This window comes from Phocoena sinus, chromosome X (assembly GCF_008692025.1).
Source record: "Phocoena sinus isolate mPhoSin1 chromosome X, mPhoSin1.pri, whole genome shotgun sequence".
NCBI lineage: Eukaryota > Metazoa > Chordata > Mammalia > Artiodactyla > Phocoenidae > Phocoena > Phocoena sinus.
In genome coordinates this window covers 20,936,425-20,959,263 of record NC_045784.1, presented here as the reverse complement: position 1 = coordinate 20,959,263, position 22,839 = coordinate 20,936,425, and the positions used below count along the sequence as shown (strand labels likewise).

General features: G+C 42.1%; 1 protein-coding gene across 2 annotated transcripts in view; it reads right to left on the bottom strand.

Annotated features, from left to right (window-relative positions):
- Nucleotides 1–22,839, bottom strand: part of PDK3 (pyruvate dehydrogenase kinase 3) — a 77,186-nt gene that overhangs the window by 34,439 nt on the left and 19,908 nt on the right. For both annotated transcript variants that reach the window (XM_032619156.1, XM_032619157.1), the window contains exons 2-5: nucleotides 19,671–19,812; nucleotides 15,902–15,973; nucleotides 12,085–12,269; nucleotides 10,266–10,355 (exon numbers count right to left, since the gene is read on the bottom strand). In XM_032619156.1, coding sequence (XP_032475047.1) covers nucleotides 10,266–10,355; nucleotides 12,085–12,269; nucleotides 15,902–15,973; nucleotides 19,671–19,812 — 489 coding nt within the window. The remainder of the gene's footprint in view (nucleotides 1–10,265; nucleotides 10,356–12,084; nucleotides 12,270–15,901; nucleotides 15,974–19,670; nucleotides 19,813–22,839) is intronic.

Below are 22,839 nucleotides of genomic sequence, written 5' to 3'. Positions count from 1 at the left end.
TCAAGGGAAATAAGGTACTGATGATAAAGTAACAAACAAAAATGTAGGGGTAGGGACTTCCCTGGTGGTCCAGTGGCTAACACTCCATGCTCCCAAGGCAGGGGGCCCGGGTTCGATCCCTAGTCAGGGAACTAGACCCCACATGCCACAATTAAGACTTTGCATGCTGCAACTAAAGAGTCCACATGCCGCAATGAAGATCCCACGTGCTGCAACTAAGACCTGGCATGGCCAAATAAATAAATAATTTTAAAAAAAGAAAAAAAACCTGTAGGTGTAGCACATTTCTACTTCCCCAGGATAGAATACCCAAACTATAAACACATAAGACTAAAACTAAAAAAGACTGAGCCATGAAGAGTAAGGTGAAGGTTCACATGGCAACCCGCCCAACAGATCCATTGTAGCCACAAATCAGTTTTAAGAAGCACACAGGAAAATTTAAGTGTATGGACACTATTTTATTAGATGTTTTTATTAGAAGCTATGCAAAATTCACCAGAGGACCCTGCTATCACATACTGGACTGGCCAAAAAGTTCATTCGGGTTTTTCCATATGATCTCGAACGAACTTTTTGGCCAACCCAGTATTAGCCTCTATCACAAATACATGCCATTGTTTGTTTACAGATATCTTATAAGAGACTGGACAAAGATGAAATTTGAGTGAGAAAACAAACACGAACAGGATATCCAAAACCATAAAGCTCGAGTTTAAGAAACAATGCCTGGGGCTTCCCTGGTGGCGCAGTGGTTGAGAGTCCGCCTGCCGATGCAGGGGATGCAGTTTCGTGCCCCGGTCCGGGAAGATCCCATGTGCTGCAGAACGGCTAGGCCCGTGAGCCACGGCCGCTGAGCCTGCGCTCCGCAACGGGAGAGGCCACAGCAGTGAGAGGCCCGCGTATCGCAAAAAAAAAAGAAAGAAACAATGCCTGAACAAGGTAAACGACCACAAAGCATTAGAGTCACAGGTATGCTACTTTTTTTTTTTTAACTCCATTTTTTTTTTTTTTTTTTTTGCTGTACACGGGCCTCTCCCGTCGCAGAGCACAGGCTCCGGACGCGCAGGCTCAGCGGCCATGGCTCATGGGCCCAGCCGCCCCGCGGCATGTGGGATCTTCCTGGACCGAGGCACGAACCCGTGTCCCCTGCATCGGCAGGCGGACTCTCAACCACTGCGCCACCAGGGAAGCCCTACTCCTTCAATTTATTTATTTTTTAAAATTAATTTTTATGGGAGTATGGTTACTTTACAATGTATGCTGCTTTTAAGAAACACTTTTAAGGGCTTCCCTGGTGGCGCAGTAGTTAAGAATCCACCTGCCAATGCAGGGGACACGGGTTCAAGCCCTAAGGCCATGCGCCCCAACTACTGAGTCTGCACTCTAGAGCCCGCGAGCCACAACTACTGAAGTCCGCATGCCTAGAGCCCGTGCTCCGCAACAAGAGAAGCCACTGCAGTGAGAAGCCCGCGCACCACAACAAAGAGTAGCCCCCGGCTCGCCGCAACGAAGACCCAACGCAACCAAAAAAAAAAAAAAAGAAACGCTTTTAAGTCACAAAGCAATTCTAATAAGGTATGTCTATCATCACTTACCCAAAACCCATCTCGAGTGGGAAGCATCAGGGGTTTTTTTTTAAGTGCCAGACCCTCTCCCACTGCCCAAAGCGCAGCCAACTGGAGAAGTGGGGGGCAGAACATCTAATGTACGGGCGACCAATCCACAGGCTGACTAGAATCCTAAAACCTGCGGCTGTGGGCAAAAAGACGGGCTGAGCCAATGAAATTCATCTTGTGCGAATTCAGGATGGAGACACTCAGGCAGGGCAGAAGGCAAAAGTAAACACTTAAGAGTTATGATGATCTAGAAGGCCTGGAGTGCCTGTCATTGCCCTAAACAAGCTGCCCTAAAAAGGCTGCCAGTCTACAGACAAGAGTGGGGCTGAGGGGCTGTGACTTGACAAACCCACTTACACAGAAAAAAACCCTTGCTTTCTGTTTCCCAGTTCCAATTTCTATAGCTCCGACTACAAAGTGGTTCCTGCCCTAGGATTACCATGGGACCAACTAGGTTCTTTTAATACATCTGTCTCTTGAGTTGGTGGGAGTGGGTCTCTGTTACTTGCAACCTGAGGAGCCCGAAGTGAGAGCACAAGACGTTATTTCTGAACCAGAATAATGACACGCTCTGCAGAAACTGTTTGTGTGCTATTACGCTAAGCCCAGCAATAAGAGCATTTAGGAACAACACAGGCAAGCTAACGTCACTGTGAGAGCTGACTTTTGTGCCAAGTATTTGTTTGTACCTTTAAAACGATCTTATCACAGGATTTTCCATCTTGTTCCCTGGTTTCTTACACAGAAAGGAGGGAAAAGGGTCACAATGGAAGGCACCTCCCAGAGGATAATAGGAGCTGCTCTACAACACTAATTCTAGCATTCACTGCCACGACGCTATAATTTGCAGATGTGTAAAGGTAGATATTACTGTGCTAAATAAGCAGCAAGGAGGCATGCTTCAGTGTTCTGCACATTCAATTACGATGATGCAAGATGCACCCCACTTCTACGCATTTATACAACTGTCTAGTCAAAAATAAAAATAGTGTCCCTACCCTTCTACATAAAAGTTTCCTAGAGTCTGCCTCAAGAGATCTAAGTATGGAATCATTGTTAGTTCATTAAGGCTTCCTAAGGCTATAAAACACGCACGTGCACGTGCATAGGCATGCACGGGCACACGCACGCACGCACACACGCACACAGCGGTCATTTGGACTGGACATCTGACTATGCTTAAACCATGCAGGACCTTCACAGCTGAGAAAATCAATAGCAGAGCTATCATTAAAAGTCAGAACCCCCACACCTTGTAAATCAGGTTTCCTAAAACAAAAGGGAAAAAAATATTAGAGACAGAGGGAGAACAGTATGGAGGTTCCTTAAAAAATTAAAAATAGACCTACCATATGACCCAGCAATCCCACTACTGGGCATATACCCTGAGAAAACCATAATCCAAAAAGATACATGTACCCAATGTTCACTGCAGCACTATTTACAATAGCCAGGACAGGGAAGCAACCTAGATGTCCATCAAAAGATGAATGGATAAAGAAGATGTGGTACCTATATACAACAGAATACTACTCAGCCATAAAAAGGAACGAAATTGGGTCATTTGTAGAGATGTGGATGGACCTAGAGTCTGTCATACAGAGTGAAGTAAGTCAGAAAGAGAAAAATAAATATTGTACAATGTATTAACGCATATATGTGGAATCTAGAAAAATGGTACAGATGAACCTATATGCAGGGCAGGAATAGAGATGCAAACGAAGCGAACAGACATGTGGACATGGGGGGGGGAAGGGGGGGATGAACTGGGAGATTAGGATCAGCATATATACATTAGCATGTGTAAAACCGATAGCTAGAGGGAACCTGCTGTATAGCGCAGGGAGCTCAGCTTCGTGCTCTATGGTGACCAAGATGGGTGGGATGGGAGGTTGGGGGAAGGGAGTTCCAAGAGGGAGGGGATATATGTATACATATAGCTGATTCACTTCATTGTACGGCAAAAACTAATACAACATTGTAAAGATTAGCTGAAAAATCTCAGAAGGTACGAGGAGAAGGTAAAAAAACAGTGAAAAAATACCAACTACTTTCAAAAGAGGAAGGGAATGGTAAGACGTCACTGAGAGTTGAAGGAAGCTGACACACATCTCTTCCTCTCCTTGACAGCATTCGGGGGTATTGGGAAGAAGAGCTGGGGAGGCGTGGGCCCTTTGGGACTCTCTGACTACTGTCCCTGGGGCATTTGGGGGCGGAGACTCCAGTGCCTTTTTGCTAGAAGACATGGAAGAACTTCCAGGCCTTCTGATAGTTTGTGCTGTCTGCCTTGTTTATTTTTTCTCAGTCTTATTTTGAGCCAGAAAGAGCTTCTGCTTGGGTATGCAGACACTTAGAGAATTAAAAGTGGGGTCCACAGGGCATGAGACAGAAAGCTATTAAAACATGCTTTCTCCACGGGGAGGAAAGAGACCTTCAGGCTTCCTGCTAGGGTGCCTAGCCAATTTTGCCATGGTAGGAAAGGTAACTGATTTAAGACTAATATCTCATTGAGGAATAAAGATTATATACACCTAGCTGGGAAAACTATTTGAATATAGAGGTTATGAGTATAGCAGATCAGACACTGAATTCATCCAGGAAGGCGGTGTGTGATGGGCATTAGCGCTGGAGATGGGGAAATACACAAGTACTACGGATTTCATATGAAGAGACACATTATTCACAGTTGCTATCTGTAAAGTTGGTATGAATTCAATATAAAACAATGTTCTTGCTCGGTTATGAAGACAGGTGATTTTTGGTCTCTTCTCTCTTTTCCCACATTTTCTCAATTTTCTTCAATGAGCACTTTTTATTATTTTGGTAATATGGTATTAGTCCTCTTGACTGACCAAAACAGAAACAGAAGTTGGATGATTGACAAAAAAGTTGGATAGTGGGAAACCATAAAATGACTACAATTGTAAACATTAACTTAAAATACACACTTGAATACACAATTTATTCCTCTACCAATCTTTTCATATAAGGCCAATGTCTCTCCTTTGAAGAGGCGTCAGCTTGGGGTTCCAGATGATACTTCTTAGATAAACAATATCACACACATCTATGAATTCCAATTCCTATTTCTTTAAAGTGCAAGAAACTTAAAGATACTTGTCAAGCAATCCGAGTGCAGATTCCTTCTGGGATTTTTACTCAGTGCCACCCTGTCACCTAGAAGTTATCTTGTTCACAGTCATTTCATTACATTTTTAAGAATCTCTTCTTTATCAAGTCTTTCCAAAGCATTCGACTTGGTTTTTACGGAAATAAGTCTCTTTTTTGTACTCACATTTCTTCAGTTTACATAACGTATAAATAAATTATGTATACTTATACATATTCATGTAGTATAACTTACACCAACGGTGTGAGGACAAGTAAGTGACCCTTAGTAAGCATATGTCTCACCAAGTGGAAGAAGCATCAGGGCATTCTAGAAAATATGACAAGCCAAGCGTCCTCAGTGTGCTGTGGGTATGATTTATGATTTATGAAGGGAATGAAGGCGGCAGAAGAGCTGATGATGCGGAAGTTGCTTTGCGGGTTCATGCAGTTTCAGAATCTGAAACCAGCCTTCACTGTTGTCTTAAGGAAAGAGGCTATGAAGAAATGAAAAACACGGTTTGAAAGAAGCGGTGGGGAACAGGGAGCAGCGCAGTCCTTGCCCCTCGCCCCACGAGTGTGAGGGTAGAAGTGTGCTGGGGGAGGTGACATGCCCCGTGGCAGAGGGGCATGGGGGGGTGATCATCATGGGATACAGCTTTGCCAGGAGCCCAGGCTTTAAGTTGTGCCAGATGAGTGGTAGGAATGGTTACGTGAGAGGATGGGGTAAAATGTGTCCATGGTAACTGGTGGACTCACTGGGTATAAAGTCAAAGGGGGCAGGAGAAAGAGGGAAGATAAAGCTGTGAGTGAGCGCGGGAAGAGGGAGAGGCTGGGAGGCGACCTGGCCCAGGGTCAAAACCTCGACTAAAAAGGCCAAAGAAAGCAGGAGGCACAAACTTCTAGTTTCTTTCTTTCTTTCAAATACTGATCCAACTGTTTTGCACACAATCTTCCGCTAGTGTTTGGTATGAAACTTCTGTCCCTGAGACGAGTGATGCAAGCGTGGATGAGAGTAATTCCAGCCCTTGAGGAATTTACACCCCCATTAGAGCGACCAACAGAAGTACAGAACGATGCCAAGACCAGGCAGGATGTAATAAGTCCAGTAAGAGCCACACAGACAGTAAGTGCTCAAAACAACGGCTTCTGCTCTCCTCCAGCGTCCAGCCTCATCCTCTGATTCACTTGAGCGCTGCTTCATCCGTCTGCCCTAACAACTGCCAAGAACTCTCCGTTACTTCTCTACTTACACTGACTCATGGTTAAAATCTCTCTAAAAAGAATTAGTGAGAGACTTTTTGTGAAGAAACAATGAGATGGTAAAAAGGAGTATTTTTTTAACATCTTTATTGGAGTATAACTGCTTTACAATGGTGTGTTAGTTTCTGCTGTATGACAAAGTGAATCCGCTATATGTATACATGTATCCCCGTATCTCCTCTCTCTTGCGTCTCCCTCCCACCCTCCCTACCCCACCCCTCTAGGTGGTCACAAAGCACCGAGCTGATCTCCCTGTGCTATGCGGCTGCTTCCCACTAGCTAGCTATTTTATATGTGGTAGTGTATGTATGTCCATGCCACTCTCTCACTTCGTCCCAGCTTACCCTTCCCCCTCCCCGTGTCCTCAAGTCCATTCTCTCTCTACGTCTGCGACTTTATTCCTGTCCTGCCCCTAGGTTCTTCAGAACCTTTTTTTTTAAAGGGAGTACGTTTTTACAACTTTATTATGAAGAATTGCAAACGCTGACGGAAGTGCAGAGCACACTGAGGAGAACCCTAGTGCACGCATCACCAGCCTCAACACTTCTCAACACAGCCTGATCTTTTTCACTGCCCTACCTCTTGATAATATCGAAGCAAATCCCACAACGCATTTGACATCATGTGTGATATTTCAAAATACCTCTCTTGAAGCTAGGACACCTTAAAAAAAAACAACCACAATACCAATATGACACCTAAAAAAATTAACAATATTTCTTGAAATATTTCATCAAATATTCAAGGGTCTTATAAATGTCCTAAATGTTTTAAAATATTTTATAATTTATGCCAGAAACAAAAGCAAAGGCACCAACTTATTATATATAATCAATGGTATAAATGAGAAGGCAAATGACTCACATGACGCCCAAGGATGCTCATGAACTTGTCTACCTACAGCCCTTCCTGGGTGCTAGTGCTGCTTCAGGAGCTCTACATATATTATCTCACTTAACCCTAGGACATAGCTGAATTGCCAAGAGCACCATTTTATTGATGACGAAACTGACGCCCAAAGAGGTTATGTAACATGTCCAAGGTCACCTAGCTAACCTAAATGTCTATCAGCTGATGAACAGATAAAACAAAATGCAGTCTATCCATACAGTGGAATATTATTTGGCCATAAAAAGAAACAAAGTACCGGTTTATGTTACAACATGGATGACACTTGAAAACACTGTGCTAAGTGAAAGAAACCATTCACAAAAGACCACATACTGTATGATTTCATTTATACGAAAGGTCCAGAAAAGGAGTATCTATAGAGACAGCAAGTACTGGGTTGGCCAAAAGGTTTGTTTAGCTTTTTCCGTAAGATGGCTCTAGTAGTAGCACTTAATGGTCTTTAACTTCATTTGAAACAATTTTGTTAGATTGTATGTGACAGCTGTCATATCAGCGTGCATTTAAAAAAAGACATCAAAATTGGTGAAATTTTGCGTAGCCGTTTAAATATTGAAGATGGAAGAAAAAAAGCAACATTTTCGGCCTATTATGTTCTATTATTTCCAGAAAGGTTAAAAGGCAACTGAAACGCAAAAAAAGATTTGTGCAGTGTATGAAGAAGGTGCTGTGACTGATCGAACACGTCAAAAATGGTTTGCGAAGTTTCGTGCTGGAAATTTCTCGCTGGAAGATGCTCCACGGTTGGGTAGACCAGTTGAAGTTGACAGCGATCAAATCAAGACGTTAATTGAGAACAATCAACGTTATACCATGTGGAAGATAGCTGACATACTCAAAATATCCAACACGAGCACTGAAAATCATTTGCACCAGCTTGGTTATATGAACTGCTTTGATGTTTGGGTTCCACATAAGTTAAGTGAAAAAAAAACTTCTTGACAGTATTTTGGCATGCGATTCTCTACTTAAACGTAATGAAAATGTTCCGTTTTTAAAACAAATTGTGACAGGCGATGAAAAGTGGATACTGTACGATAATGTGGAACAGAAGAGATCGTGGGGCAAGCGAAATGAACCACCACCAACCCCACCAAAGGCCGGTCTTCATCCAAAGAAGGTGATGTTGTGTATATGGTGGGATTGGAAGGGAGTCCTCTATTATCAGCTCTTTCTGGAAAACCAGACGATTAATTCCAACAAGTACTGCTCCCAAGTAGACCAACTGAAAGCAGCACTAGACAAAAAGCGTCCAGAACTAGTCAACAGAAAACGCATCATCTTGCATCAGGATAACGCAAGACCGCATGTTTCTTTGATGACCAGGCGAAAACTGTTACAGCTTGGCTGCGAAGTTCTGATTCATCGGCCGTATTCACCAGACATTGCACCTTCGGATTTCAATGTATTTCAGTCTTTACAAAATTCTCTTAATGGAAAAAATTTCAATTCCTGGAAGACTCTAAAAGGCACCTGAAACAGTTCTTTGCTCAAAAAGATAAAAAGTTTTGGGAAGATGGAATTATGACGTTGCCTGAAAAATGGCAGACGGTAGTGGAACAAAAGGGTGAGTATGTGATTCAATAAAGTTCTTGGTGAAAATGAAAAATGTGTCTTTTATTTTTACTTAAAAACCGAAGGCACTTTTTGGCCAACCCAATAGATTAGTGGTTGCCTAGGGCTGGGGAGAGGGGTAGTAGGGAGTGACTGCTAATGGCTATGGGGTTTCTTTTGGGGTGACGAAAAAGTCCTAAAATTGGATCATGGTGATGTTTGCACAACTCCGTAAATAAACCAGAAACCCCTGAATTGTACACTTTAAATGGGTGAATTGTATGGCATGTGAATTGTACCATAATAAAGCTTCTTTAAAAGTAAATTACCGAAAAGTTGACCATTTCTCAAGCCAAGGAATATTTATTGACCATCTACACAGGCATATACTAAGTTCTATGCGAGTCACAAAACAAGTATAAGACAAACACCCTGACTTCAAATTGCTTGCAGTTCAAGAGAAAAGGCACATATGCAATATACTATAATGCACTTTTGCTTTATGAATGTGTGCCTTTTTTTTCTAAGGGCAGTCAACTATCTGAACCAGGCTTTCTGAATCATAAAAGCCACTGGGCTAGGGCCAGATGAACATACAAGTGGTGATAAGACCAATCCTGCTTCCCTTCCCTGCTGGGGGCCTACAGAGGGTTATCTTGTGGGAGAGAAACCTACATACAGGGCTCTTAGCGTGCTGAAGCTGAGCCTATTCACTTGTAACTGAAGTAACGTGAGTACATGTTTTCTAACTAAACAGAGGCCAGGGCAGCCTGACAAGCCTAGCCTGAGCTAAGGCCACCGGGGGGATGCCCAGGGTAACCAAACAGCACAGGTTTTCCTTAGCTTTAGCGGCTGAAGATCTGGTCTGTTCCCCCACTGGGGAGGCTGCCCACATGGGGCACCGTCCCTTGGCCCTCCAAGCTCCAAGAGCAAAGGTCACTCTGCTTGAGGCAGGCCTGAGAGCTCTGCCAAGGAGACAAGGCCCTCGTCTGCCTCCTAGGCATTTAGCTACACAATCCAGAAAAAGTAAGAGCAACAGAGATCCCAATGAAGGTCGGAGAGAGCTATGGTCCTGAAACTAGTACGGTGTGTGTTTAGATAAGGAGAGGAGGGCCACAGGAGGAGACACAATCTAGGAAAGAGGACAGTCTGGGGATCTGAGGCTGCAGCGAATAACCCTAACACCGAAGAAAACTGAAGAGGTCCAGGAACCTGGTGGATCACTTACAACCAGGAAGGCTTTCTGGAGCTAGCATTTATCTTAAATGAAAAATGAGGAGACTGCTGTTCAAATTCCAAGTGCCCAGGCACTAGGAACGTATGGCTCTAGGGTTCTGTTCTACCCTGAGGCTGCTGGAACAGAGTCCAGATCCACATCCAGTGAACCCGTGAAGCCCAAATGCCATGTAGATTCTAAAACCTGGAGTGCATGTCAGAAAGATATATACATTTTACAAACACGTGAATTCAGCTGAATTTTGTAACAGGGGTTTGCATTCTCTGAAATTTTCAGACAGTGGTGGCAATTGAAACTTAGACTCTTAAGCTAACAAATATTTACTGTTTAGCTAGAACTATAAGAAAAGCCTTAGTCAATGAAGTAGAAACTCCGATTTTGAACATTACTAATTATGCATCGCTTCCCTGAGCCACCTAGAAAGAACAAGGCATATTTGGATCAAATGGCTTGGGCCCAGAGTGGCCTGATGAACCAGCAAACAGTTCAGCGCCATAACCCTACAGCCAAGCGGCCTCAACGAAACCACAATCCTACTGGAACCACAACCGCTAACGTTACGTTGGCCTCCTTACCTTTCACAACATCAGCCACGTTGCAAGTGGGATCGATACTTCCTATGTGTTTGGGATGCGCAGGATTGGTGTCACCGCCAAACAGAAGTGCTAAACAAACACAAGAGAAAAGGGAGAGGATTAAAAACACAGAAGGCTAGGATGGTCAGACAGAGAAATATGGGGCTTGTAAGCTTTGACAAGATTTTCTTATTGTGAAAACCGTTTTAGCATCCACAGTGACTTAGAGCAACAGAATCCACTCAGTTGGTGGGTGATCAGCTATCAGACAACTGAGGAGGAAGGATGTGCTGTGAAATCTGCCAGGTGCAGTTAGCAGGTCCTAAAGCAGTGACACGGGCCGGGTATCCAATGCGCTCTCCCCAACACAACGTGACTTGGATGAAAAAAACTTCCTTTCATCCTCAGCCAAGTTTACCCACCTTCTCAGCACTACCCTAGACATTTATTCCAACATTCACTAAATATTTAGAAAATACAGTCTGCACCATTAGACCAGGCTTGCACAGGGTCTTCACCATGAGCACTTCAAATCCCTCCATCGTGGAGCTTATTTTTCACCGTACTACACACGAACGCTCTTTGTGCAAGCGTTTTTAAAAGTACATTTAACTACTTTCATAATATACAAGGTTTGCAAAATTTTACTTCTGAAAAAAACCAAAACGACCCCCAAAGAAAAAAGTAATCTGAATTCAAATGTTTATATGTGTAGCTATTTTTAAATCAAACAAAAATTGGGAATAACTTAGACTCCACGAAAGGAGAATGCTTAAATAAAATAGGTAGAGATTTTAATTATGAAAAAGGACAAGTATGGGCATTAGGCCAACACATAAAGTGCCAACTAATTAAGTGGAAGAAAACCAAAAGGTGTGCAAACTTAATCAACAATCGAAAAACATGTACGTATATATGTAGACACACATATGTAGGTCAGAAAGAAACTGTAGTTATCTAAGTAGTTTAAACAGTATTTGGGTTCTCTTTTTTCCCCTATAAATTTCCTGTAAACTGTCAAACATTTACATTTTAAACAGACACACATTTAGAACAAACCCACATTTAATAGCTGCATAACATTTGGCTATCCAAATAAAACACATTAGTAAAATAAAGATGCTCTGTCCATTTTCTGACTCAACAAAGAGGGTGAATTAGACTCTAGACACCTGGATGCTTTTTCATAAGAATTATGAAATCCGACAAAGAAACACGCTGAAAATCAGTTTAAAAGCTTCTGTGGAGAGAATTTTAGTTGTTGTTTTTTTTTCTTATCTGCTTATCAGCCCAGAGAGGAGACTAAAACTCTCAATACAAGATTAGGGTTTGACAAACCCGCTTAATCTGATTTCACTGATCACTGTGAAATAAAAGATCCATGCTCATATTGCCAACTTGTCAGTTCAATATTGTTAGTATCAATGTTTTTAAAACCAAAAAGGAAAACATGTGACGTCCTGAATGAAGACGAGAACAGACCCTAGAGACACTGAAAGTATTCAGAGATGAACACCAGGCTGCCATTAAAGCCGGTCCCTCACCCCCACCAGGAATGTAACAGCAGAGGCTTAAAAGGCAGGCAGTGGTCCTGTCTCAAATATGAGCACCCAAAAAGCCTTTCAAGGATTTCTTTTAACAGAGAGTTCTAATGATTAGCTTTTTCATAGATAGGACTCACTCAGGAGAAACTGAACTAGAAATGAAATTTCTGGACAAAAATGCAGATCAGTAAATTAAAAATGAAGCAACAGGAAAACATTTCGGAGAAATCACTCTGGTTATCTTTTCAAAACTGGACCAAGAAAAGCCAACTTACTGTGCTGGTTAATAAGCATGCGGAAAGAGATGCGGTTGGTATAAAACCGGTCCAGAAAATACTGGATGTTACTGCTAATGAACGGATCAAACCCAAACTTCTCCTTGTACTCGATCACTCCTTGGGCCATTGTAGGAACCACATCATTGTGTCTATTTCTGACTTTAATTAGAACTTGTAGAAAGCTGTGTGGGAAGGAAAGAAAAAAACGGTCAAAATGGTCAAAATCTCATGGGCTAATGTATAAACTTCCCAGGTCTATCTCAGTACTATTTACCTGTTGGTATTTATTTTATAAGGCAGAGACATCATTATCATCATAGGCTACAAGGAAGTACTCACGAGAAACTAAAGTATTACTCAGTTTTTGCTTGAAACTTTCTACAGAAAGTCTTCCTTCAGAGATACAAAATGTAGAAGGTTCTAGTAAAGAAAAAAGTGCTCAAATGCCTTTTTAGGAATCCACTGACTTTCCAGATAAGTGATTACTAACAAAACAGATTCTATAAATGTTTGCTGAATACATAATTGCAGAATATATTAATATTTCTTCTGACAACATGAAGACAATCCCAAAAATCTCCAAGGATTTATCATGGAGTCTTAAAGAAATAGCTTCCATGAAGAAATAATGTCAAACTTTTTAAGAATAAAATTTTGAAACGAATTTCCCTCAGCAGTAAAATATGGTGATGAAATGTAGATAGAACAATGGTGATTAAGACAAACCTATTCAAGAATTCCAGTATATTACTGTAAAAGTGCAGAGGGAAAAATAGATTGAGGATAGTAACTAAGAACAGAAAGACAAGTCAATGGAACCTAATAAAAAGCCTGGAACCAGGATCAAGGGTGAATGAGTATGTGTGTGTAAAAATTCAGCATATCGATAAAGTGACAATATAAGTCAGTAGGGAAACAAATTAGTTGGGACAGCTGGCTAACAATTTAAGTCACACCTCAATTTTAAACTTTAAGCCCCGAAATGGGTTTTAAAAGACTTAAATGTAAAAGGGTGAAACTGTAGAAAAGGAAAAAGAAAATCAGCTGAATAAGTATATAACCTTGGAGTAAAGGGAGGCTGTTCTAATACCAAAGGCAGAAACCATGATGAAACAAATAATAGGACTATGCAGGATTTCAGCAATTTTATAGGGACACACATTATAAAGTCAAGAAAAAGTGAAAGCTGGGAAAAATATATTCACAAGAGTTACTATTCTTAGTGAAGGATAAGATGACCACCCTAACAGAACACTAGGCAAGGGGCCTGGTATCAATAGAAAATGTACCAGAGGAAACGCACACACCAACAACTTCACCTTCAAAATAATAAAAGAAAAGCAAATTAAAACAATGCAACACTATTCTCCGCTTACAGACTGGCAAAGAATAACCACTGTCAGCCAGAGTGTGGGAGCGTAACTGATGCATCATTTCTAGGGGCAATTGAGCAGCCTATATCAAAAGCCCAAAGAAAGTCATTCCACTCCCAGGAATTGATTCTAGGAAAATAACTGGACAAGGCCAACAGCTGCATTTAAGAGCTGTTCTTTAAAGCACTGCTTATAGTAGCAAGAAAACCACGAACTATTCTAAAAGCCAATGACAGGAGGTCAAATCACATGAGTTATCTGCAGATGGACCACTATGAAACTACTAATAATGGTGTAGATCTATAATGCTGACACTGTTATTTTTGTAGAACACACACACACACATTCTACACATATAGAAATATATATGCCTAGTTAAAAGTGTAAATGGAAGGAAAATGTTAACAGTGGTTGGCCCCCGGTAATGGAAATTTGGAGTAACCTTATTTACCCAAATAGTCTTATTTTTCTCAATGATGAAATATTTCTGTAACAAATACATATGTGCAAAGACAGCAAAGATGAATAAATCAACTCAGAAATTATAAGGTCATAATATTCTCAAGAAATTTTCTAATGGACCATTTATCCTTTACATAATGCTCTTCCCATCATATTCATAAATTAAATATTACTAAACTGAAACAATTCATTACAGTAGAAAAGTGCCTCAACTTATCTGAGGGGAGGAGACTTGCTTCAATGGTTCAATTCTCAGACTACTTCCCCAATTCTGGGGCTCTTCTAAACTTTATCATTATGACAAACATCCTTGTCCTCTAAGCTACTTTCACTTTACTTAAGTGGTTTCCCTGCCCATGACTGCTATATAACCTCTCACTGATAAGAAAAGGCTGCTACGATGAGCAGAACTCTCCACTCCTTCCTTCACTGCAAACATCAGGCTTCTACAATCCCAAGTCTCTTAACTAGCTTCACGGCAACCTGGACAAGTTACTAAACGTCACTGAGCGAGAGCTATTATCATTACAATCTCGTACACGTTGGATCCAGCACTTGGCAGTTTCCAAAGCAGGCTCGCGTCCATAAATCGCATCTGACTGATAACCTGTTCCAGAAACTGAGACAGGACTCCAGGAAACACACAGAAGAAATTTCATATCATAAACTTCCACAAATCTATATCCCAAAATTTGAAGCTATAGAGGTCAGTCCTAATTTGGAGGATATCAGCCAAACTGTCACTAGCTAATGACTGTTGAGAAACCAAACTTCTGAGTTCGATTTAGTTAACTTTGATAACTTAAATGACAGCAAGGCCTTACAACAAGGAAAACATTACAGCTGGGGGCTCTAATCCAATGCCTCCCTTTCCACATTTCATAGACCCATTAGCAAAACACCTAGCAAAGTATAAAACAGGTCAGGACTTTTTTCCCTTTGTATTTTAATCTGTAACTACATTTCAGCTAGCTACTCATGACTCAGACCAGCAGTTCTGGCAGTATGGTGCACTGCAAAGAGCAATGTACCAAGGAAGAGGAAACATGATTTACAGATCCAGCTCTGCTCCTAACTAATGTTACAATCTTGGGGAAGTCACCTCACATCTTGGACCTCAGTTTTCTTATCTGTGAATTGAGAGAGCTGGATTAAATGCCTCCAGCTAAGGTCTCTCACGTAACACGGTGCTTCTTAGTTCTTTTTATGGAACAGCTACATGTAAGGCATTTGGTGTCACAATGATGTGGGTCAGGTTTCTACTTAGAAAGAAATTCCTCAGCACAACAGAAATAATATGTCCATAAGGCCTGCCATATGCATTCACCGATGGGTACATGAAAGAGGAGGAAAGTAATGTGAAGGGGACACAATTTCTCTTGGGGGTGAAAAAACCACACTCAGAGCTAGGGTCAGCGTTTCCCGGTTAAATGAAAAGGAAAAACCAGAAATATTTTCCATCAGCATGAGAATTTAGCAGGCTTCGTGCCTAACAACAGCAACAGAATTCAGAATAGCTGTTATGTTAATAGCATACTCTTTTACGCTGCTCCAAAATAAAAGCATTATTGATGCTCTGAGCTCAAATGTAATATCGCATTGAAAATTTAAAAACAAATTGTAAAGGACTAAGTACATAAACTCATGTACACACAGAGGCCAGTGCCTTCTTAAAACTACCACTAGGTGGAACATTTACTGCAATATTTACAGTGAGTGTCCAGCACGAGTTCACCGGAAGACAAGGATTAAGAATTAGATCGTGAAGCGTAATTGGAAGGGTCATTATTCCCTTGGTACTATGTTAAATTCTTAACTCAAATTTTAAAAAACTGCAACGTTGAGCTGTTACCCATTAAGAAACCTAATGCTTTCGGCCAAGTTGTACTTCTTGGTTCTTAATGACATGAGTTCCATTCACCAAAACATTTTTTAACCTAGATATTTTGACTTTCAGGTAAGTTTGGTACCATACTTACTTATCCAAGACGTGTGGATCTTCAGGGCTCTTATTTTCATATTCTAGAAGTTCAAGAAAACTCTGCATATACCTGAAAAAAAGAGATACTGTGTTAGTTGCCTACCCTACATCCATCCTCCTTTCCCTTTTCCTTAGGAGTACGTTAAATTTCCACCCAGGTATCCATCCAACCCCCTCCACCCGCCATGTAGCCCAAGTGCTTCCGGGGAAGCTGATACCATACAAAGCTCCTGGGTGGCCCTGTTTTTCTCTGGGTAATCCTATTTCTCTTGTCACTAATTCCTCATTAGTCCGATAGTTCTGGCCTAAGCCTGTCACTGAGTCGCATTTCCCTGAACACAGGCATTGGCTCAGGAATGGACATCACTGCCTCGATTCAGGCCAGTAAAATAAGAGAGCAGACTTGCTGGCGGTCTTTGGGAGAGAAATTAACTTGCTCTGCTTTTGGACAATGTGGTCCATGGATGTAAAGCCTGGAACTGCTGCAGCTATTCTGTCACCAGGAGAAAATCCAGCCAGAAAATGAAGCCGACCCCATGGAAAGTAGGGCCTTGATAATCTCGTGAATCTCTGAATCAAACCAACACCAAAACCTCATCCTATGGCTGGATCTTATAGTTACAATTTATTGCTTAAGCCAGGTTTAGTTGGATTTTCTGCTGCTTCCTAACACACGTGTCCTAACTGATACATCAAGTCTACAGTTTGATTACCAAAAAAAGTGCACAGAAAATTTAAGAAGCACGTGTGTGACCCTGAAGTGCATGCTAAGAACTTAGAACTAGGGGAGTTTCCTGGCGGTCCAGTGGTTAGGACGCGGTGCTTTCACTGCCATGGGCCTGGGTTCAATCCCTGGTTGGGGAACTAAGATCTTGCAAGCTGCATGGCACAGCAGGAAAAGGAGAAAAAAAGAACCTAGAGCTAGAAATAAAGAAGATTCCTTCTCAGAGTTAACCTAGTTTCATCAACACGTAATGAAGGAGAAAGAATTCCTCTTAGGCCCTCAGAAACAGCTTCTGGATTAAGAATACTGACATATCTCATTCAGGGCCAGTATAAGAAATAATATGTCCAACAAAGATCTGGAGGACAGAGGAAAAATGGGACTTAGAGAGGCACATTACAGCAGCAGCTACAGCCAGACTGGACCTGCCGGATCTGGTGGGGATTCAGAGATTCCAATTACTTAGAGGTGTATGAGCTCTGCTTTGGGTCTTAACATGTCCTGAAAAAATTATCCCTTATTCTAATTATTTCTAATAATTAATGACTACTAATCCTACTATCCCACTGTGGATAGAGGATGAGGGCATGCCAGTAACTAAAAATGACTGTTAAGCTTATAAATACGTAAACAGGAAGGACGTTTTATTCATCAGCCTCACCTGAACTTTGTGACAACGCATGAGACTAAAGTATGTTCATTACTGGGTATATTTTTTTAAGTTTCTGGGCATATAAGACTATGAATTAGACATTGTTAAAATCACTAGGTTAAACCACCCTGAGAGGCCACAGTCAGCCATCCGCAGTGATGCCCTCTGCCCTGCCACATGTCAGCAGAATTTCAGGCAGGCATCCCATCCTTCCGGAAGGGGATAGTTCATTTAAAGGGCAAAGTCATAAATGGAAAGGAGTCAAAGATTATGCTGAGCTTCCTGGCCTGAAAGTCAAGAAAGCAAGGAGAACACTGACTGAGGTGGGCTTCACGGCCTGTTATACTTAAGATTTGCTTTCAAGAGGAAAAGGAAATGGCAAGTAAACACAATGCATGATCCTGAACTGGATTCATAAATCAGGGGTGAGGGTGGGGATTGCTTAAGAAGAAAAGCACTATTAGGACTAGTGATGAAAGACAGTAGGGTCCACATATTAGATAATATTACTGTATCAATGTTAAATTTCCCAAATTGGATAATCAAACTGTGGTTTTCTAAGAGTTGTTCTAAGGAGATACACACTAAAGTATTTAGGGGTAAAGGGGCATGATGTATACCATTAACCCAAATGGTTCAGAAAAAAATAATGTATTTTATGTGTGTATGTGTGTACCATACATATATATCTATATTGAGAGAGGGAGAGAGAATATGAATGAGAATGATAGAACAAATGTTAGCAAACCCTTCTGTTAAATACGCAATTATTTCAAAATCGAATGTTTAAAAAAGAAAGGGAAGAAGTAACATGCACAAGTTTGCAATGGCTATGGAAGAGAAATAGTAAGGAGACCAAAAAGAAAAAAAAAAGAGCTGACTCAGTAATGTGAGTCAGCAATTTGCCAGCAATTCACTCTGAAGCCCCTGAAGTGACTTTTACATAAGTGATAGTAAATGTTTGACTGTCACTGCCACCATGACTGGGGACTTGAAAGTCAGCTAGCCTACCTAGAATTCCCAGCACAGTAGCTAGCTCCCAGGAGCGCTTATATACTTTCTGCTGGAAAATCTCTAATCATGGTCTTGGAGCAATAAAGAAGTCTCATGCAAACAAGTACTCGCTGTTCCCGAAACAAGCTATGAGTTTACAGTAGAATCCAAGTGACCTTACGATGGGAGCCATGGTCACCACCTCTCTTTGAGCTTTCCGGGGTCCCGGGGCCCCTGCGCCTGCCTCGGTGAGGGGCTGCTGCTTGTCTGGGACAAGGACGGACCACCCAATAGACTGTTTCTCAGACGATTCATTCTCAACCTTAAGAATTTATTATAATCAGTATTACCGAGGAATGACTGTTGAATGGCCATCTTTCAGTAGCCCGGCCTCCGTTAATACTCTAGATGCCAACTAATTCATGGTTCTGCTCTCCCCATATCTGTCCACATCATTCCCATCCCCTAAAGTGCTCTCCCTGTTCCTGTCAGTTCCACCCCCCACCCCCCCGCACCAAGGTGCAGCGCAGACCACAGTCGGTACCTCCCTCCCCCAGGCCCCCATGGCACCTCCTCAGTGCTGGCTTGAGAGCACTTTGTGCATCTGGCCTCCTGAACCCCTCCAGCTTTCTCCACGGCGACTTCTTCTTTGCTTGTAGAATACAGAGGAGACAAGCGAGCGCTTCTCAAATCTATGCAAATCCCTTTCTAAAGATACACCACCTGCTCTTCCCTCCCACCACTCACCCATCCCACTCTGCCTACAGAGTGGGCAGTTCAGTCACAGATTCAACTTCTTCAATTAGACAGCACACGCTTTAAGCATCAGAGCTACACCTGACTGAATGCTAACATACTCTGTGAAGATACTTCAGACTTTTCATGGGGGAGATGAGGTACAGCAGCTAGCTCGTACTTTTCACATGGGAGGTTCCCCTTTAAATGACTTAATTTGTCCTAAAATAAGTACTGTCTTCTAAAAACTTCTTTAAAAGGAAAACAGAAAAAACACGGCAGAGACTGGATCAAAGCAGCAACATTCCCCTATCCAAAGAATTGCAGATCTGCTCACATGGGACACTGCATTGCTATTCTTCTATATTTTTCTGTACTTTCCCATTTTCTTCAATGAAAAATCACATTTATAACCAGAAAAAAAATTTGAAAAGTCAACAAAGTGTCTAGTACAGTTGAAAAGTATTTTCCTTAGGACAATTATACACTGTCAGTTAAAATAAAAAAAAAAAAAACCCAACTTTTAATTACCTGGGAAACCCGGCTATCCTGAATGACTCGTTCCCACAGAAGCAGTACGTGTACTTTTAGGGAGAATGGTCCCAATGCCAAATGTTCAGAGCATTCTGGGTAGACCCATCTGAAGCCACACTATTTACTTACCAACTCTGAACCAATCCCACCGAAGGGCGGTTAAGCAAGTTATCCGGCAGAAGATTAACTTCTCTCATTGTGTTAGCCAGGCGCACAGGAAGCTCCTTTCGTAGGAACATATATGAAGTTTTCTCACATGCATTATCTCTCCCTATTAAGAGATGAAAAATGTTCCATGATTTTATAATCTAACAGATGGAATAATAAAATGTTCTCATGGTAGCCCAGTGACTGGTCGGGAAGATAAAATTAAGTAATATTGCAGTCTCTAGTTAAATATTTATCCTCTGAAACAGCAAGTTTAAGAAAATAATTTAATTAGAATAGAAAAAGAACATTTATTCCAAGAGGCAACCTTGAAAGCAGTGTTTTTCCCTCAGCACAAATACATCCCTAGTGTTACCAGTGGCGGTATAAAAGTAACCTGGGACAGAATCTGAATTTGTTTTCAAATGAACGCTGTGGGAAAACTGCCAAGTACAAAAGTAGGAGAACATGTAAACCCACTCCTGTTCACGGGCGTTTCCAGAAGGCAAGAGACCCATTCATTCCACAACTATTCACCTACTGCAGGCCGACTGCTTCCTAAGATTTTCTTCAAATGTGTTTCTTCGGGGACCAGGAAGCAGCCACAGACCCCAGCTCTGACCGAGACACAGGACTCGGGAGGTGCCCGAGAAGCCAGCTCACAGGTGCCCTCAGAAATGGAGTGATGGACTACAGCATGTCCAAGAGGACAGAGATACGGTGTTGACTAGGAAGGCAGAGCTCAGAGAGGGAGTCTTCTGTTGACTGCCTTGCGCTGGCTGTGCACACAATGTACGCAACGAGGGCACAGTGAGAGAGAAGGTACCAGGCCACCTGAAAGAGGAACCCGAGCCCTTTCCCCGGCTGCCACGTGACCAGAGCAGTTCCACGACTGGTCTTGCCCCCAAACTCCAACCTTGCTGTAAATCCAGTGATAGTTGGGGGATAGAGGATGTGATAGAAAAGACATGAGCTTTGGGGACAGAAATGTGCTTCAGCCTCAACTTCTCCATTTACCCTTGGTAAGCTTCTTAACTTCTGAGGCTCAGCTGCCTTCATCTGTCAGATGGGGATGAAACGTCAGTTTTTGTAAAGACTACATGTGACAACGTGTATGGAGCCTGACACAGATCAAGTGTTCGGCGAACATTAGTTCTTCTTCTGTCCTCTGTGATACTGATGGGTCTGTCTCAACTCTCTCACATTCGGATAGGCCTGCCTGATGCCCCATATTCCCTGGAGGCCGCTGGGAAATAGGCAACCTCGGGGCCAAGCCCAGAGAGAGAGAAGCAGGGCTCATCGAGCGATCTTCTCCTCCAAACTCTCCTCTTTCTTCCAAATGTGATGAAGACAGCAAGAGAGATTCAGAAGTAAATCCATTCTAACACTTCCAGCCAAATTCTTTCCTGTCCTCATGGAATAAGACTGGAAATAAAAGAACCCACTGGTTTTTTTTTTTTGGCCAAACCGTGCGGCATGTGGGATCATAGTTCCCTGACCAGGGATTGAACACGCGCCCCCCCTGCAATGGAAGCGCGCAGTCTTAACCACTGGGCCGCCAGGGAAGTCCCATAGAACCCACTTTTGAGAGTCATCTGCAGAACCTCTTCCCTCCACTGCCCCCTGCCCCCCTTTCTCCATTTCCAAAAAAGTCAGAATAAAAGATTAAATTCTTAACCCATCCCTCACTTACCTCATTCTAAGTGAGTAGTATATTGAAGGCCTCCAGTAAATCTTTAATCAATAATTCTGCCTTTGCCCTTTCTCCTAAGGGAACTACTCCAAAAAAGGAAGAGGAGTGTAATACCTCAGCAATGACCTTCCAACACTTACTCCATACACATTCATTTGGCCTTAGATGATTAACACTTAAGATGATTCAGGCTGCTTTAGATTTTATTTATATATATATAAAATTCCTAAAATGTTCTGTATATAATTTTTATGGATGAATCATTTTAAGTGCACTAAAAATGCTGGTATTTCAAAACTCAGAATGAACCTCATTATAAAATGAAGGACCTATTATCTAAGTTAAAATGTGCATGTACGTTTGCACATACCAGGAGAAATACCTTGCTTGTATCCTGGTTAAATAGAAAGGACATTTTTTTTTTTAAAAAATGATGGCGGAGAAGGAAGTTAGGGAACGTGGAAGAAGCGAGAACCCTGCAGTGTTGAATTGGAACTGGAAATAGCAATGTGACCTTAGGATTCTGAAAAATTATCTGAGTTTTTAGGGGTACTCAAAGTTGACATGCTTAAACTTCCACATCCAGAGCACACGAGGAGCAGCACATCAGCAGCATGGTGGGGGGCGTGAGGCTGGGGGTGGGAGTAGGGTGAAGAGGGAGGGTCGGGGAAGTGACAGCGGTCTGGCAGGTGCCAGGTGGTGAGAGGCAGTCAGGTGCACGTCTCTTCTGGAAATCCACAGAGCTAGACGGCTTTCAGAATTGAAAGGTTTTCAGTTTTAAAAAGAGTACGTGCATCCATTGCGTGAAACAGTCTACTCTACAGACACAGTACAGCTACAGCGCAGTCTGTGAACATCGACACTGAGCAGGGGAAGACCACGGCCCCCAAATCACTGCAGGCCAGGTTTTGCCATGGACTTAGTTTGGGCAGCAAAGGTATAAAAAAAGAACTTCAATTTTTTGAGCTTTTTGGACTTCAGAATTCAGATTAAAAGACTGCAGTCCGGCAGGACAGTAATGCCGAGATCAGATGCCAGAGTTAGACTTGGCTTTGAATCCTGTCCTGAGCATCCACTGGCTTCGTGAACACCGGCAAGTGTCATTACACGTCGAAGCCTCGGTGTAGCCATCTATAAACTAAGAACAGGACCGATTTCGCAGAGGTTGCAGCAAGGGTTAAAAAGCGCTCAATATTTAACACGAACAGGTTCTTAAAACTGAGAAGAGGGGGCTCATTAAATCGCAATCACTAATGATGCCGGCTTGTATAAAGCAGCGCAGCCCAAGGCCATGGGGTGCCAGATCAAACAGTCTGATGCTAAGCCCTGAGAGCGTGACTGCATTCTGGTTCAGCGCGGTCGCCTGTGCTCATTTGATGATTCTACATAATTAAAAAAGGATTAAAGTATGTTCCGTGTCCCTACCATCCAATTTTATTTATTTTAAAATAAAAGGCC